Here is a 17,439-nt window from a genome sequence, read left to right as displayed (position 1 = left end):
GGTTTGGGGAAGAGGCAGGAAGGAGCCTGGTCTTCCAGGACAGAAGACCCTGAGTGAAGAATGCAGAAAACCGGGAAGTGCCTGCTTTTACAAGATGACCTTGGCTGCAGTGATCACACATTCTCCCTGCTGTCTGCAAAGCCCTGTGGTCCCTTTTCTTGCTAAAGGAATGCCATTCATCCCAGCCTTCCTCTGCGTTCCCTTAGTGTTTGCACAGTTCTTTTATAAACACTTATCACATCGCTTTATAATTGTTTGTCTCTGTGTCACTGAAGTTCTTTCGAGCAGGGACTTGGTCTGATTTATTGCAAGGTACCTAGACTAGCACCATGGCATTTTCCCTTCTTCCCTCTGCGCGCCAGGTGCTGTGTCGTTGCTGCGTGGGAAGGTGGCACGAGACCTGCACCATCCCTGCTGTCACGGAGCATGCAGGGTGATGGCTGTTCGTTTTGCTCAGTGACTGAACGCATTGCCTGACTCACCAGTGAGAATCAGAATTTTGAACTCTGGAGGTCATTTTCCTGCAGTTCCTCAGTACCTTTTTTGCCGCTGTGTAACAGAAACAGTGTTAAGGAGCCATGCCCAGGTAGACTGAATCAAATAAAAGATAAGGGCCCCCTAAGTAATAGTGTAAACCATGGGGGAAATATGGCTTGTAAAAATGTGATTTATACATCGGTCCTCATGAATACATTGTAGTAACAGCAGAGAACTGTAATGGCCTTCACTTCATGGCAGCGTACCTCGTAGGTTGTCACGTCCATGTCCATAGTGAAACAGCAGTTTCGCTGCGCACCCCTCACGCTGCTGCGCACATTACCCCTCGCTGCTGTAGGCTTGCCTTAGGTAGCAGCGACTGAAAATAGCCATTCTTCCAGTGAACGTCCGACGCGTTCAGTCTCCCTGTTCTCCAGCAACTCGCCGACATACATGTGTGTGGTGTTGGGTGTGTCCACACCAGTTACCGACTAGAAGCAGAAGGGCCGAGAATCGAATGCTGTAGAGAGCAACATTGGACATAACCAGTGTGTCTATTCCAAACACCGTTGTCCTTGGCAGAAGGCAGGGGAGCACTGTTTGCTGGCTTTGTGGACCAAGGAGGCCATCCTTTCAAGTTGATTGTGTGAGTCGTTGTCAGCTATGAAGTTAAAAGGGCGCATTGCCTTTCTGCTTGCGTTTCTCTCTCGTGAGGAAATAAACCTTTCAAAGTCACTGCCTCTCATCATGCTCGAACCACAAAAACTCATGGCCACAAAATGCCAGGGTTACCAGAACTATACATCTCATAGTTGACAAGGGCTCATCCAACCTGTCATGTAGCGTCAGAATCGTTTCTGACGTTCTTACCAGAAGGCCACTGATTCACACCTGAGTTCCTTTCCGGGACAGCAGCCGTTTCCAGCTCTTAGCTCTCTGTAGCTGCTTCATCCAGATTTTGGATTATTACGCTTATGCTGCTGTTTCTTGATTTTTAAGTTTTAGGCATCCTCTGTCAGTCTTTTGTTATGAAGAGGTTTTAGCTTTCTTGCACTCTGTCAGTCCACTGCCTCGTCATCCTCAGATAGTTCACGATTTTTAGTGATATCAGTATCTAATGTGTATGTTTATATTATTAAGGCTGTTAGTATTATTCACCTGCTAACCCGGTTACAATCTGATCTTTTTTCCCTGTACAGTGCATTAACTGCCTCTCTTGGTGGTTTTCTGAGTTTCCAGTGCTCAGCTCACTCTTAATTCCCAAACTGCAACCATAATTTTGAAGTCCTTAAATGTTACTTTCCACATCCCAGGCAGACACATCCATTGATCTCGTCGGTTTCATTTTCTCCTGCAGGCAGGCCCATGGAGCCCTGCGTCCTCCAGCCATGCTTGAGGCTTGCTGCATGGCTGATCCTGGCCCCGTTTCCTGGATGCCTGTCTTCCTCTTTCTTGGTTTGCTCATTTATTTGGTAGAGCATATCCTCCAGTCGCTTCCCGATAAAAGGGTGTGTGGGAGGTAAAATTTGAGGCTCTGCATGTCTAAAAATACCTTTATTCTCTTTTCATACTTGACTGATAATTTGCTATAGAATTCTAGGTTGGAAATCACTTCACCTCTGAATTTTGAAAGCATCGCTCTTTTGTCTTATGGCTTCCAGAGCTGCTATTGAAAATTCTGATGCCACTCGATCCTTTGTGTGTGAACTTTTTTCTCCCTGGAAAATGTGTTCTCTTTATCCCATGACTTCTGAAATGTATTCTGAAATTTCACAGTGTGCCTTGGGGGTGGGTCTTTTTAAAAATTATTCATTGTACTGAGCATAGGATGGACTCTTTCAACTGGAAGTTCATATCCTTCAGTTCTAGGAAAATCTCTCAAGTTGTTTCTTTGATAATATTCTCCTCTCTGCTTTTTCTCTTTTCTTTGGAACTCTAGGTCCTCTAATCTGCTTATCTTTTCTCTTGTATTTCCCATCTTTTTCTTTGGTTACACTTTCTTCGATATTTACTCAGGTTTATCTTCTAGCTCTTTGATTGTGTTTTTATTTCTACTATCATTTTTTAATTTCCAAAACGTTTGCACTGATTGTTGCAGCTTTTTTTCTAATCCTGTGTTTGTGTGACAATAGTTTGTTGTTGCTGCTGCTGTTTTGGGTTGAGATTTTATTTGGTTTTCTGTTTCTGTTCTTTGAGTTCCTTTATTCTGTTTTGTGCTCTGTCATTTCACGTTGAACACCTTCCTCAAATGTGTGGTCCTCTTTGGTTGTCATTTTCATTTAAGAGCGAGTCACTAAAGAGCCAGTTGTCTGGATAGAGGTGGGAAGAACTTGGCAAGCATGGCTTTTATATCATATAGGGTGATTGGGCAGAAACCTACCTGCTTTGATGGGGAATCCCCCCAAGTCAGGATCTATTGCATTGTTTCGTGGAGTCCTTGGTCCAACCTTCTGTTTGGCGGTGGGGGTGGGGCTGCCAGCATTCTGGGAGCAGAGCTGAGATCATGTCCTTCAGGATGTAGACTTCCTTTTAGGGCTTCTGTTTCCAGTACAGTGCCTCTCTCTGCCTCTGCTGTTCCTGATACCCCCAAGGCTGGAGCCCATCTAATTCAGTTTCTTCACAGAATTGATCTACCTTCTCCTGCCTGGATACAAGGAGTAATTGTCTACTGGCTGCCCTAGATGGGACCAGAGATTTAGTGGTCTAACGCCTCCTTATAAGCAGAATTTGAATCAAGTTCTTGTTTTCAACCCCTCCTTATCCCTGGTCTCAAGTACCACCGGGTACCTCTAATCCCTGAGCCTTCCCAGGGTATGTATGTGTGAAGGCCAAAAAGGCATCCCCTTGTATGGCCACAGGGACTCACTTTCTCAGTTCTGCTAACTACTCTTAATTTTCCAAAAAATGTTGACTTTTTATGTTCACTGTTCTCTTTCTCCTGTTCCTCGTTTGCTTTTACTTGCATTTTAATGGGGTTCAGGGATAAGCAGAAATAAAATACATGTTCAGTTTTTCCCAGTTAACTTGATTTTAGGGGAGGTTATACTGTTTTGGAGGTTTTGTGTCTAATTGTTTCATGTTGGTAAGTTTTGTCTTTTTCCAAAGATCACAAGCTTCTTTGACAATGGGGATGGTTTCATGGGCTCCTTGTTATCTCTTCTTTTAAACCTCAACAGTTAACTATGTAGAAGGCATTTTAGTAAGGATGTGTCTGATTTGTTTGAGTAAGATGAAGTCTTTTTAAAATTAGACTGGCTTTGGATAATGTTTCATTGTGTTGGAAAACTGCCAGCCCCTCCTGAGATTCAGAGAGAAATCTGCCTTTGCTAGGATAACTCAAAGAGGAAAACAACAAAGGCCTTTGGCAGAAAAAAAGTCTGTTTAGACCTTAATGATTTCATGAAACTGGATGGAAAACTGCTCAGAACCTCTCTTACCCCTCATGTGTATTGCCATTGCTCTCTCTTCATAGAGCCAGTGCTAGAGAAGGCCCTTTCCTGACTTGGTGCTCTGAGAGTCTTTGACCTCCTGAGAATCAATGCAGGAGGAGACCCACAGGGCTCCAAGTTGTTTTCTCTCAGCAGTCGAGTTCAAGACCCTGGAGAATCTGGAAAAAACATACACTAGCAGTCAGACATGGGATTTTGTTTCAGTGCTGCATGAATTAGCTGTATGACGATCAGCAAGTCATTTGGACTTCAGTTTTCCTACCTATAAGATGGAAACAGCACTAGGTACTTTCCTACTCCATAATATGGTTGTAGGGGTCAAATATGGGGAACGCACATGCATGTGAACACTTGAACATTATCATTTTAAACTATGTAACCAACATAGGGCGTTCTGGGCCCTCATATGCATCTGCTAACTGGACATCTACACGTGGGAGTCCAGATTCATTTCAGCCCTAACTAATCCAATACAAAACTTTCTCTCCTTCCCCTCTTTTCCTCCCCTACCTCACAACATCACCATCACTAAACAGATCAACCCTGGTTTTCCTCCTGAATTTACTCTCATTGTCCACTGAATTTTTCACTTCTCACCCACCCTTGCCCCCACCCTGATTTAGTCACCAGATCCTGTCTTTTCCATTGATTCAGTCTTTTTTCCTCTGTCCTCCTTACAACTGGTTTCATTCAGGTCCTTACTTCATTCCTGAATTGCTGACTTCCAGCCAGGCTCACTGGATCTAGTCACACACCTCTTGCTCTCCATCATCTGCACGACTGCTTAGCAGAATGATTTTTTTTCCAATTCTGAAATATATAAGGCCATCACAACAGCATAGTGAATAACCAGTCAGCCATCTAGGCTCCCATCTCCTAGCTGTCAACAGAAGGATTTCTCTAAAACATACGTCTGATTAGCCCCCACTCAGAACTTCAGTAGTTTCCAAGACCCTTCATGGTTTGGCTCTGCCTACCTCTCCTTGCTTGCATCCACCGTCCTTTCACTCGTGTGCTCCGGCAAGTCACAGTTACTTGCATGTGCCCCAGTTTGCTGGGTGAATTTGGGTGGACTTAGGTGAATTGGGGTGTTTGCTCTTTGTTTCTTCTGTCTGGTGGATTCCTTCTCAGCTTTAAGGCTCTGCCCAAGTATCTCCCCTTCTGCAAAGCCTCCCGTATTTCCATTTCCCTATAAGCTACCCTTTGCATACTTCCTTCCCAGAATGTCACACACTATTCGGTATTGTCATTTGTTTACTTGTCTGACTTCCCCTCTCTACTCAAGGGTGGAGACTGTGTAGCACCCTGGCATATGGAAGGTCGTGCATAAACATTTATTGAATTGAACTGGATTGGACACTCTACCGGCCCATTGAGATGCCATTACTTGTCTGTGTCAAGTAAGCAGTTAAGTAGCTGGGCGACCACATGAAGCAAGCTGATTGCTAGCAGAGAGCCACTTTAGGGTATCATTGGGTCCTGAAATCAGATTCCATAGAGTAGTCACAGGTGAAAATGGGCTGGGCACTTTGGTTCTAACTTAGGGTTCTTCTGTCTCTGTATTTTATGGACAGACATCTCAAATGCAGTATTCTTCTTTGTCCCATCAAGAGATTGTTGCCATTTTTAATGGATACAGGTGTAGCAAGTCTGTTACTGCATAGAGACCATGTCTTATTTAAGTAGCTGGTTACTTAAAAACCCAGTGTTAAAGTTGCATACTGGTGGCCCTAAGCCAATTCCCTGCACAGTGCTGTGTTCTTGGAAACGTGAGGGATTTCCGTAAAGAGCTTAAAATATATGGTGTGCATGAGCAGCATAAAGAATTCACAGTGGTTCAAGGTCAAATATGATAAATGTGGTGGTGAAGGTGCCATAGGTGATCTGGAAAATCTGAGACGGGTGAGATTAGTATCAGCCCGTGCAGTCAGGAAAGGTGTCATGGACACATTTAAACCAGGCCACTTTCTGTGGTGGCTAGGATAAGTGTCTCTGTGTGTTTTCTGCTGTTCTTACTTGGTTTTACAGAGACTTGAGCAGTTTTACCTCAGGTTTTTGCCTGAGTTTTGCTGGGTCTGAAGAGTGATAGGTAGATGTAAATATGGGTGTTGTCGATGGACCTTTTAATTCAGATGGAAGGAACCCTGATTCCCTTTTAGAGATTTAGTGTCTGATCATCGTGGTTTGGACTTTAGACTCTGTGCCCCTTCTTCTTGCTTGGAGAGTGCTCCCCCTCTCCTTGCTCCATTGTGGACTTCGTGTCTTTTCCCAGAGCCTGACCTCTAGTAGATGCTTATGGATGCTCTCTGACCTCAGCTCCCCTGGGTGGCCTCCGTAAGCCTGCTCCCTGCAGGCAGAGCCCCCGACCTCCTTGCTTCCCAGCCACATGTCAAGTCTGCTCCTGCTCAGGCTGTTTGCACCTGATGCTCTCTCTGCCTGTCCTCCCCAGACACCCACACTGCTCCTTCCTTCACTTCACTCACATCTCTTCCCCAGGGTCACCTTCTTAGAGAGGTCTTTCCTGAGTACCTTATTTAAAGTGTCATCCTGTCACATTTTATTCTCTTACTTTGCTTGATTTATTTCCTGTGTTTCTTTATGGCACTTACCATTACCTGCCACCGTATTTTTATTTATTTGTTCATTTGGTCACTCTCCCTCCAGATTCAAGATCCAGGAAGGCAGAGACTTTATCTTTTCCCATTTGCATTTCCAGGCCCTGGAACAGTGCCTGGCACATAGAGGGCACACTTCACTTATCTATTGAATCCATGCACGAGTAGCCCCACGAGCAGGCCCTCAGTCAGCGCCTGTCCCACTGTGTAGAGTGGCTGTGTCGGGATGACTGGCCTGTTCTTCATCACTGCCTCCAGATCTAGCTCGCTACCTGCCGGGGATCAGTGTGTAGTCAGTTTGTAAATGGACGGAGAGAGGCCTTTGAGGTGGGACTCAAAAGCCACAGGTTCTCATCAGTCCTCTTCTTCCTTGCCCTGTCAGTGTCTTTAGATGCCATCTTCGAAGGTAGGTGCTTCTAGTCCCAGACGGCCAGGCTTGCTGTGCGCTGGCATCACCTCCGTGTGGTTGGGTTGCTGTGACGTGTCCTAGGCTTCTTAACACTAATGCTATTAAACTGGTTCCAACCATTTAGTTCTCGTTTCTATGAGCCATAGAAGCCCTGGGGAGCCCATCACAGTGGAATTTGCAGATGCCGAGCAAGATTTGAAGGATTCAGTGACTTGTCCTACAACTGACAAGTGGCAGAGGCAGCTAACTAGAGCCTCAGCTCTTAACCTGGGTTCTGTAGTTGCTTCACGCGGGATTGCTGGGACTCCTCTGAGACCCATCAAGGGTGGTATGAGGGTTTGTTCTATGAATCGAGGGCAGCAATTGCATTTCTGTACAATCTGTATAGGTTAGACCTGGTTTAAGAATCTCTGGGACTGTTTTCCTTCCCTCTGGTTTTCTTGGCGGGTTGTATTTTGCTTTTGTTTGTTGGTGAGCAGCCCTTTGGGATTTACTGTCTTACAAAAACCTAATAGGACAGCTGTGATAGAGAGGAAGACCCAGATTGTAAATAGCTCTTTTCTTGGGCTGCCAAAAAGGAAGAAACTTGGGTGGAGGGGGATATTACTACCATCCTGTGTGAAGCGAAAATTCTAAGCAGAGAGATTCAGTTCTCTGTTTTCATTTAGGTGTTATTTAATATATTCCCCATTCCTCCAAATTTCTAGACGGGCATTCAGAGGAAATGCTAGTTAGAGAAAAAGCCGGGGAGGGAGGAAAGCCCTTACTGGTTGGAAATGTTGCAGCTTTATGCGGGAAGTCCTTGTCTTTCTTCCTTGTCCTTTCAAATTGTTCTGAGGGAGTTTTAGTGCTGGTAAAGGATATCCAAGCTTAATCACCTCTAGACCAGAGACGTGGAGATAAAAGTTAGAGAGTGAAAGAAGGCTTGCTCAGTCCTGCCTTTTTTTTTTTTTTTTTTTTTTTTAAAGCAAGGGCGGTTTAAGTCTTAGTTTTCAGGTTACTTTGGGGCCTGGACTGAGGTCATTGAGGAGCTAACAGATTCCTAATGGAGTCCTCAGGATTGCCTGACCCATTACTGGTATTTTCTTTTTCCCAGCTCCTGTTGGTTTCTTCCGGTCATCTTGCTGTGGGATTGTTTTCCAGCCTTGCACTACTGCATCTTTACCTCCTCTCGTCATCCCGGCTGGATCATAAAGTCCTTGTTCAGCCAAATGCCGAGAGCTCTATAAGTGGGAGTTCGGATTCTGCCACTGATTTGGGGCCAGTAATTTGTTTTTTGATTCTTAGTGTCACCTATTTTTTAATAGAATGACGATGTTTTATCTGGTGGGTCAGTTTGAAAATGCGTATGAAAACTGTACCTCCTAGGTTTTCCAGACCCATTTCACTTTCTGTCATTCTCACCATTGCCAGGCATAGGTATATAATTTTTTACTTAGAAAATGAAGTTATCGTACACATGTGACAGATATAATTGCTTTTAACTATTTGTTTGGAAGGTGCCGTAGGAATCCAAGCTCAGTGGAGGATGGGGATGCCAGGACATACCTCAGGCTCCTGACCCTGTCACCAGCATCCTTAATTGACAATGTATGAATGACCTGGGTACCAAAGCATGCCTGTCTTCTCTTTTCACTTAAAATTTATCGTAAGGTTTTATTTATTTATTTATTTATTTATTTATTTATTTATTTATTTTTAAAGATTTTATCTATTTATTCGACAGAGACAGAGACAGCCAGCGAGAGAGGGAACACAAGCAGGGGGAGTGGGAGAGGAAGAAGCAGGCTCACAGCGGAGGAGCCTGATGTGGGGCTCGATCCCAGAACGCAGGGATCACGCCCTGAGCCGAAGGCAGATGCTTAACCGCTGTGCCACCCAGGCACCCCTATCGTAAGGTTTTAAACCTAAAGTAGACAAGCTCATTAAAGTGGCCCAGGTCACACATATACAACCATATATTATTAACAGTTTGATGTTTTTCTTGGTTTTCTTTTCCCTGTGCACAGGTTCTTTCCCCTCTTTCTTTTAAAAAATTATTATAAAAATACCTGAATGCATTCTCATTGTGTTTCAAACAGTGTGGTAGACTACAGAGCAGAACATGAGAGTCCCTCTTCACCATCTGTAGTGTCCCCCAACACACGTTTCCTTTCCCAGAGGTGACCACTGGCAGCACTTGGCGAGCGCTCTTCCCATCACCATCCACCGCGTGTGCGTGTACTTACGCACTTCTAAAGCAAGGGCTCCTGTTTTGTATACTACACAATGACTGCTTTTTTTCACTTACCCATAACACAGTATGTCTTGGGAAATCTTTCTGGGTCAGGACACATAGGCCCAGTTTGTTTTCTTTCCTTTGTGGTGGTGGTGGTTATTAATGGTTATGTAGTAATTCATTGTATGGGCATACCTGGTATTTAACTGCCCACCTGTTGATGGACATGAAGTGTTTAGTTTTTGCTCTCACAGTGAAGCAGTCCTGTACAAGCATGTATCTTTGTGCATGTGTACAAGTGTTTCTGTTGAATAGTTGCCAGGAAGTGGAAATGCTGGCTCAAAGTGAATGCCTATTTTTGGTTTGGTGGATGCTGCCAAATTGTCTTCCCAGAGGAATTCACCAATTCAAAGTCCTACCAGTGGTATATAAGAGTGCTTGTTTTCCTGATCTTTGTAAATACTTTGTTATTCTCATTTTTGTCAGTCTGGTTGGTGAAAAGTAGTATGTGATTATTTTATTTTTTAAAATTATATTTTTAAATAATCTGTACACCCAATGTGGGGCTCAAATTCACAACCCTGAGATCAAGAGTCACGTGCTCCACTGGCTGAGCCAGCCAGGCGCCCCTAAACAACCACTGTTTTTTGAATATTTTATTTATTTATTTGTCAGAGAGAGCACAAGCAGAGGGAGCAGCAGGCAGAGGGAGAAGCAGACTCCCCGCTGAGGAAGGAGCCCGATGTGGGACTCAATCCCAGGACCCTGGGATTATGACCTGAGCCGAAGGCAGACGCTTAACCGACTGAGCCACCCAGGCGACCCTAAACAACTTTTTTTTTCTTTTTAAGGAAAAAATAAGACACTTCTTTACATGTTACAGAGTGTTTACCTCATACCAACTGCCAACAGTAGAGGCATTCTCATTAAAAGCAAGGACAGAACAAGACTGCCTTCTACTACGTAATATTATTTTAGAAGCTCTGGCCAAGGGGTGTGTGCATGGCTTAGTCGGTTGAGTGTCTGACTCTTGATTTCAGCTCAGGTCACGATCTCAGGGTCATGAGATCAAGCCCTGCCTTGGGCTCTGCGCTGACGCCTAAGAGTCTCTCTCTCTCTCCCTCTCTCTCTGGTAAAAAGAAGCAGCAGCAGCTCTGGCCAGTGCAGTAAGGTGTGAAATAGGAGTAAGAGGTTTGAGGATTAAGTTAGATGACACTTCAGCCTTCCTAGTACAGTATTTCCGATTCAAATAAAGCCCTGAAATTCTAGATCTTGGTGTTTTTTTTGTTTGTTTTTCTGTTTTTTTGTTTTTTAGTTTTTTAAGCAATAAGACATTCAGAAAGGAAAGACCCATTGTCTCTTAGATCTTAATACATGTGTCCTGGTGCTTTAATTAATGTGGGTTCTTTCATCTTGGTTCTTGCTGGTTAAATCATCCAGATTATCTGTAAGTCTCTCTTAAGTCTTCAGTCACCAGCGTAGAGGTGGGTGTTCAATACCTGTGACTGGCTGAATGGTTGGTTGGTTCGGTGACATTTTTGATGACCTTTCAATGAACTGTTCTTACAATCCTGGAAGTATTTAGAGGCATGAGTCCCAGACTGAGTGATAATGTAGTTAAAAATGAGAAGGGTACATGGGGCGCCTGGCTGTTTCCATCAGTAGAGCATGCAACTCTTGCTCTTGGGGTTGTGGGTTTGAGCCCCACGTTGGGAGTAGAGTTTACTTAAAAAAAAAATACACACAAAAAAATATAACACTTCGATGGCTTATCATAGAGCAGAGTTCAAACATCGGTCTGAAGAGAAAAATAAATTCAATTAAAAAATTTAAAATAAAAAACAAAAAGATGAGAAGGTACAGAAGAGCAAGCTCTTAAATGATGACGCTGTTATCTTGACACCTGACTCCCTGTTCAGCAAACGACTGTGTGTTGTTGGTGTTGGGCATTTCTGTAGTAAATAGCTGCTGTCCTTTCAGGAGTCATGTGGACGTAACTAGTTTGGTTAAACACCATAGAGAATTCTTTTCTAAGCAGTTAACTGGCTCTAAATTTGGTTTGTGACTTCAGTCTTCTTTTTTCTTTTTTTCCCCCCTCTATAGCATCTGGAGAGGGCCCAATGTGAACTGTGTTGACAGCACTGGCTATACACCTCTACACCATGCTGCTTTGAATGGCCATAAGTAAGTATTAATGTGCTATATTCCTGCCCTATCCTTCATAACCCAGGCCTTTGGATTGTCTTTTTTTGTTTCTGTAGAGGATTACTAAGCAGTAGTGTTGAGGAATAGGGAACAACAAACTAAATTCAGTCCACCCAGAGTTCCTGAGTCTCTCGTTAGCGTATAATTTAAGCACCCTTCCCTACTCCACCCCCCAAAAAACTTCAACCAAAGGTTAAGTTTTACCTTTTCTTCTGTTCGTCCTTTCCTGTTTTGAAATGGTGCAGTGCCACACGTGATCTGCACCTGAAGGTCACATTAGGGGCAGCCAGATCGTAAAGGGGCTCGACAGTCTCTTAGGTAACCAGCACCTTTGTAACCTGAAAATAGATCGAGTGGTCCTAAGAAACTTCCCTTCTGTTAAAGTAGTTATTTATTTACTCTTTTTGCTTTTGCCGTTCTTCCTCATACAGTTGGCCTTGTAGACAACAAGAACCTTTTCTAAGGGGAAAAATACGTAAATCATATGGCCTATTTAATTCTCTTAGGTATTGGTTAGTAGTTTTTAGGTGGGATTTGTGCAGAAAGTTTTCTGGAGAAGCTGTGCTTTGGGGGGAGTGTGAGAGAAGATGACATAGGTTTAAAAGATTTGGCAGCCTTTTCCAGAGGGCGCTGCCCTCCATGTGAGAGAGAATGTGATGGCTCAGTCCGGGGGCAGGCTTGGTCGTGGGGTACAGTGAGTAGATTTGGCAGGATGTGGAAGAATGGAAACCAGAGTGGAGCAGCACAGAGGGTGGTAAGGAGAGTTCGAGACATCATGCTCTAGGAGAAAAGAAGTAGAAGTTTAGTTTTCATGAGGAGGGATTGTTGGAACCATTTTCGATTTTGCTGAGCAAGAAGCAGGGCCCTCACCACCTTGTGATGTCCCGTATCACTTGTGTGGTAATTGGCCCAGCCTGATGGGCTCTAATGTGCCAAAAAGAGGTGATAATTGTTTCCTTCTACATTAAACTTTCCTGAAATATATTGAATGTGATCCTTGTGTCTTTTCTGTAGCCATCTTAGACCAAGCTAACACGGACTCTGTGGAGACCCCTCCCCCCATCGGTAGGGGGCTAACCTGAATTAAAGTGGACTGAAATGGCTGCAGCTCGTTAGCCAAGTTTATCTCCAGATGCTGTTTTTATTTACAGTGGGGATTTTCTTTGACCTCATATGCATGGGGATAATTATACATTTGTATCTGCTTAATTAGCGGTGTCACCAAGAAGAAAGCCAAGCCCTTCTTTCTGGATGTATCGAATGATACCATATGTGTCTGGCTTATGTTTGCAGCAACTTTAATTCTGCTCTGCCTGTCTGCTTTTAGCTCCCACATCACTAAATGCTCTGAATAATGTGGTGAATAATGATATTTGTCTTGCATGACTACTTTTATGTAAAGTTTATCCCCGAATGGTGTTTAAACATCACAAACAAGGAAACATGGCAAGGTTTAGACAAGGGGACCAGACATTTTCACAATAATGGAGTATAGATGGATTGTCTAGAAAGCCTAGAGAAATGGCAAGGTGATGAGTCAGTGTCGTTTGGGTCAAGATGTTTCAGCCATGTATCAGCAGCTATACACGTAGCTCATGGAATAAGAGGAGGAGACTGGGCGATGAGCTCAGGTAGAGAGAGGGGGGCCGAGTGAGATACTATCTGAAAGGGCTTCAGCTGCCCAAATGTGAAGAGCTGTTAGTAGGAAAGACTTCTGAGTTCTGCAAACTCATGATTGATTTTTGCCTTCTAGGGATGTGGTTGAGGTTCTTCTGAGGAACGATGCGTTGACCAATGTGGCTGATTCTAAAGGCTGTTACCCTCTGCACTTGGCAGCCTGGAAAGGAGATGCCCAGATAGTGCGGTTGCTCATCCATCAAGGGCCCTCACACACCCGAGTCAACGAACAGGTCGGAAGGAGGAGAAGCGTTCTTCCCTTCAGCTGTAGCCAGACCGTGGTGGCCCCAGCACTGTTTCAGTTCCATAGCTCAGATCTCAGGGAGCCAGCTCTTCCAGGCCCTACAAATGGTTCCCCTCCTCCCAGCGCTACTCCTCCGAGTGCATCAGGGAGATCTCATACCCCGGGGATGCATTTTACGTGCATTTGACTCGTGCAGATTTGGAGTAGTGCTATAATAAAGATCTACATACCTTCTGTGCAAAATGGGAAATAATACAAATCCCGTAAAATTGCTTAGTGGCCATTTCTAGCCGGCAGGGTTAAGTAGTTCTAAGTTGTGCTTACGCCATCAACATGGCAGTGCAGCTTTAGCCGGTAAACGCAATCCTCCCAGTGCGCGTCAGTGCTGCCTGAACCCTGCTGTTGTTTTCCCTACATCACAACTGGCAGAAGTGGAAGGACTCGTCCTGGGACTGAAAAAGGAGCTCACAAAACCATCTGAGTAAGCTCAGGGGTCAGAGGTGATTCAGCAGAATGAAAATCATTTATATTATGTCCCCTATTGTCAACTTCAGAGTGACCATGCTTTGACAAAGTGGAGATAATTCTTAGAAAATAAAAAAAAGCAGCGTTTGAGCAAAAATACCTTGAAATGGCCCTGGACTTAGGTACTCTGAGACTCTACCTCCTCTTTTTTACATTGATTCCTTTGGAAAAGGAATAACTCACATTATGCAAGTTCTAGACAATCCTCTCATAAAATGCAGTTTCCTTTAGTTTGGATCTGAGATCCTGTGTCCATTTGAGAGGAGATGGGCTTTCCCTGGGTGACAAGCCGTTCTGTTTTCCTCTCTGCTCGGAACTGAAACAGGTTCTTTTTTCTTAGTTGCTTGAATGAGAGAGATGCTGCTGTTTCTCAGTAAGCCCAGGACTGTTTTCCTAATGACTTGGCTGAGAGGAGATTGTTAAATTACCTATAGGATTAGGTTAGGGTTATTCCTCGAAAAATAGGAAATCATTTTTGCAATCAGCAAGGCTATGCACACTCTCAGTGAGCTGTTGGGAGCATGGCTGACTCACAGAAGGGCAGCTTCACTCGGAGGTTTGAGAAAATTACAGCAATGCTCCCAAATCTCTCAGCTTGGAGATTGTGTATGTATAGTTGTTAATCAGCTTCCCTTTCCCCCTCAGGCTGTATTTTCTGGATAGGTAAGCCACAGAAATTTAAAATCATCGAGGAGGGTGTTTGTGTTATAACATTAAGAATGAAAATTGTCTCTAGAATTACTGCTTCAGAATCTAAATGCAATTTTACTCCTCCTGGCTAAAGTGATTGTAATTTCTCTTAACTGGAGGAAATTTATAAGGAAGTTTGCTTGTAACTAATACTCCTCAATGTTGAACAAACTAGTCACCCATTAAAGTCCTTCTCATTTAAGAAATTTTCGGCAACCATTTCTAATCCTGTCTTTGCTCACTTTTGCCTTGGAACACAGCTGCTTGGATTTTTGAGCCACTTGAGTGTGCTAGCTTGCCCTGCTCACAGCTGCCTCCTGCCTGGAGTATCCGTTGATAGGTGGGACACCAGCCCAGTGTTCTGAGTATCTGGCAGGCAGGGGGGTGGGGCAGGGGCTGGGCAAGATGGCTGCGATAGCTGGAAGAACCTAATGGCTCTAGGTAGTAGTACCACATTGATCTATTTAAAGACCGTTAATGTGGTTCCAGCTGGATGCTTGGATAAGAGGGGGTGATGAGTGCTGTGCCCTTGAGCCTGCCTTACCCATTAACTTCCTTTCCAGACACCCAGAGGGCAGATCCAAGTTGTTCTAGTTCTTGTGTTGGGCCCCCTCGGGGCTGGGCATTGCTTTGATATATTTCATCCATTTTATCATCACATTTTCTTTTCCTCTCCTTTTTATAGAATGCTCTTGAGATCAAAGAATTCAAAAAGTACGGCCCCTTTGACCCTTATATCAATGCCAAGGTGTGTACGTTGCTGCCAGGATTTCTCTGCATCATTTCTCCAAGCTGCACTCCCTCTTTGGTCCTCTCTGGCTTCCACTCTTGTCCGCTCAGGCTCCTCTTCATCACCCTGACTATTGTCTGCTTCAGCCCATCTGCTTTTGGCTTGTCTGGGAATGGGAAATTGCAGCTTCAGTGGGTTTGGGTTTTATTTTTAAAACCCATGCTAATTCTGGAAAGGTTGGGTGCTTTTCCTGGAATGTCTGAAAAGCTTAGAAATGGCCGAAATGGGGAAAGGGAAGGAACCATATTATATGCATAATTTACCATTGTGATTGCTAAAATCATTTAAATTTAAAAAAGAAAAATTCAGTTAAGAGATGTCAAACAGGGGACACCTGGGTGGCGCAGTCGTTAAGCGTCTGCCTTCGGCTCAGGGCGTGATCCCGGCGTTCTGGGATCGAGCCCCACATCAGGCTCCTCCGCTAGGAGCCTGTTTCTTCCTCTCCCACTCCCCCTGCTTGTGTTTCCTCTCTGCTGGCTGTCCCTGTCAAATAAATAAATAAAATCTTTTAAAAAAAAAAATGTCAAACATATTAGCTTACTTTTTAATAAGCACAGAAAATGATTAAATTGTACTAACTGGATTAAAAAAATTTTTTTTACTCTGCTCTATTTCTTTTGAAGTGTAATCTCATTTTCAATAAGTGAGTAGTAGAGGTGTTGGGGAAGGGGTGTAGTGACTCCATTTTACTCTTAAAAGTTGTCCCTTTCGGCTCCCTCCTCATTTCCTTAAGTTTGTGCATTTCTGCCTGGGACTTTAAAGCCTCAGCTGCTTCTCCCCAGCTATTAGCTTCCTTCACTGCTTGGTCACTCTTGGCCCTGGGAAGGGCTCTCAAATAGGAAATGAGGTCGCAGGGTCAAGCAGGGCACTGGCCTTGATCTCCCTCCCTGTGAGGCTAGGGCACGTAGAGGCCTGGTAGGCCTGGTGATGAACTGCCCAGCTCCTCCGGCCTTCACACACCCGGAGGCAGAGCTTGTGGATTGGTGATGGTTAGCCTCTCTCCTCGGTGCTCTCCCCTGGTTTTGACATGAGTTTTCATTCAGGTGACGTTTGCTTTTTGGCACCAGTCTGGAGTTTGATTGAGTCAGTGCGTTATTCACGTGAGCTACCTTTCCCTTGCTCTGAATACAGTAGCCTCAGGGAAGGGAAACATAAGGTACTTCTGCAAGTTTCCAAATGCAAGGCAGATATTCTTTGAGAAATGCTGATTTAGCAAACGAAGCTCCCCGTGGGCTGGATCTAGGCAGCCTTTGTGGGCCATGTTCTTCAGCTGTCGGGCCTTAATGGCAGAGAAGCAGTTTGATTCGGGGTAGTGGAACGCATTAACTTTGGTTTGGCCCCTGCTCTCTAAATTCTGTTTCCTAATTTTCAAAAGAGGAAGATACTCTTATCTTCATTTTCTTCTTTTTTTGGACTTGGTGTAGTAGAGGAGAAAACTCTTAAAGGTTGCAGTCTTTCAAATCAGGCCTGAGATTGAATTCCGCGCTGCCACTGACTGGTTTTGTTGACTTAAATAAGTTACTTAATTTCTATGAGCCTCCGTTGCCTCTTCTGTGAAGTGCAGTATACCATCTACCTTGCTGGATTGTTCTGGAGCTTAAATAAGAGAGTGTACATTAAGTACAAGTATCTGGTAACTAGTAATCTTTGAGATCTGACTTTTAAAGGGTATATACAGTGGGGTGTTTCTGAAACGGCACTTTGGAATTTGTTCTTTCTTACTGGTGGATTGAAACTTAATGAAACATTGCTCAATTAGTCTGTTCAGGGTTTTTGTTTTGTGGGGACGCACCTTGAAGTGATTGTTTTCCCACTTGGTTAGTTCAGTTAGCTTATAAAGCTCTGATTAAAGGGTAAGTCCTTGGTTCTTAAAAGCACATTTTCTTATCCCTTGATTTCCCACACAAAAAAGAAAATTGGCCTAAATGGAATAAGAACATACTTCTCTTTTTGGAAATACTGCCCTTTGCCTCCTTCCCACACCCCGAAGGCCAAATGATGCAAACTGCACTAAGGGATAAAGCTGTTTGGATTTTGCTACAAATGCAAACTCTCTTCGAGCTGATTTGAGTCTAACCTTACTGGGTTTTATCCTGATTCAGTGGGTTTTTATTGACCTGGATTGTGTCTAGGAATTGTT

At 44.0% G+C, this 17,439-nt stretch overlaps 1 protein-coding gene across 4 annotated transcripts in view; it reads left to right on the top strand.

Annotated features, from left to right (window-relative positions):
* ANKS1A (ankyrin repeat and sterile alpha motif domain containing 1A) overlaps window positions 1-17,439 on the top strand; it is a 177,570-nt gene that overhangs the window by 59,106 nt on the left and 101,025 nt on the right. For 3 of the 4 annotated variants that reach the window (XM_040644733.1, XM_040644734.1, XM_040644732.1), the window contains exons 2-3: window positions 11,272-11,352; window positions 13,127-13,283. In XM_040644733.1, coding sequence (XP_040500667.1) covers window positions 11,272-11,352; window positions 13,127-13,283 — 238 coding nt within the window. Of the gene's footprint in view, window positions 1-9,953; window positions 11,353-13,126; window positions 13,284-17,439 lie in introns of those variants that run through there. The other variant, XM_040644735.1, reaches the window with a different exon arrangement.

The sequence above is a fragment of the Ursus maritimus genome, unplaced genomic scaffold, assembly GCF_017311325.1.
Source record: "Ursus maritimus isolate PB19 unplaced genomic scaffold, ASM1731132v1 scaffold_30, whole genome shotgun sequence".
NCBI classification, from domain to species: Eukaryota; Metazoa; Chordata; class Mammalia; order Carnivora; family Ursidae; genus Ursus; species Ursus maritimus.
The sequence above is the reverse complement of the archived record's forward strand: the minus strand, read 5'-3'. Positions and strand labels throughout refer to the sequence as shown.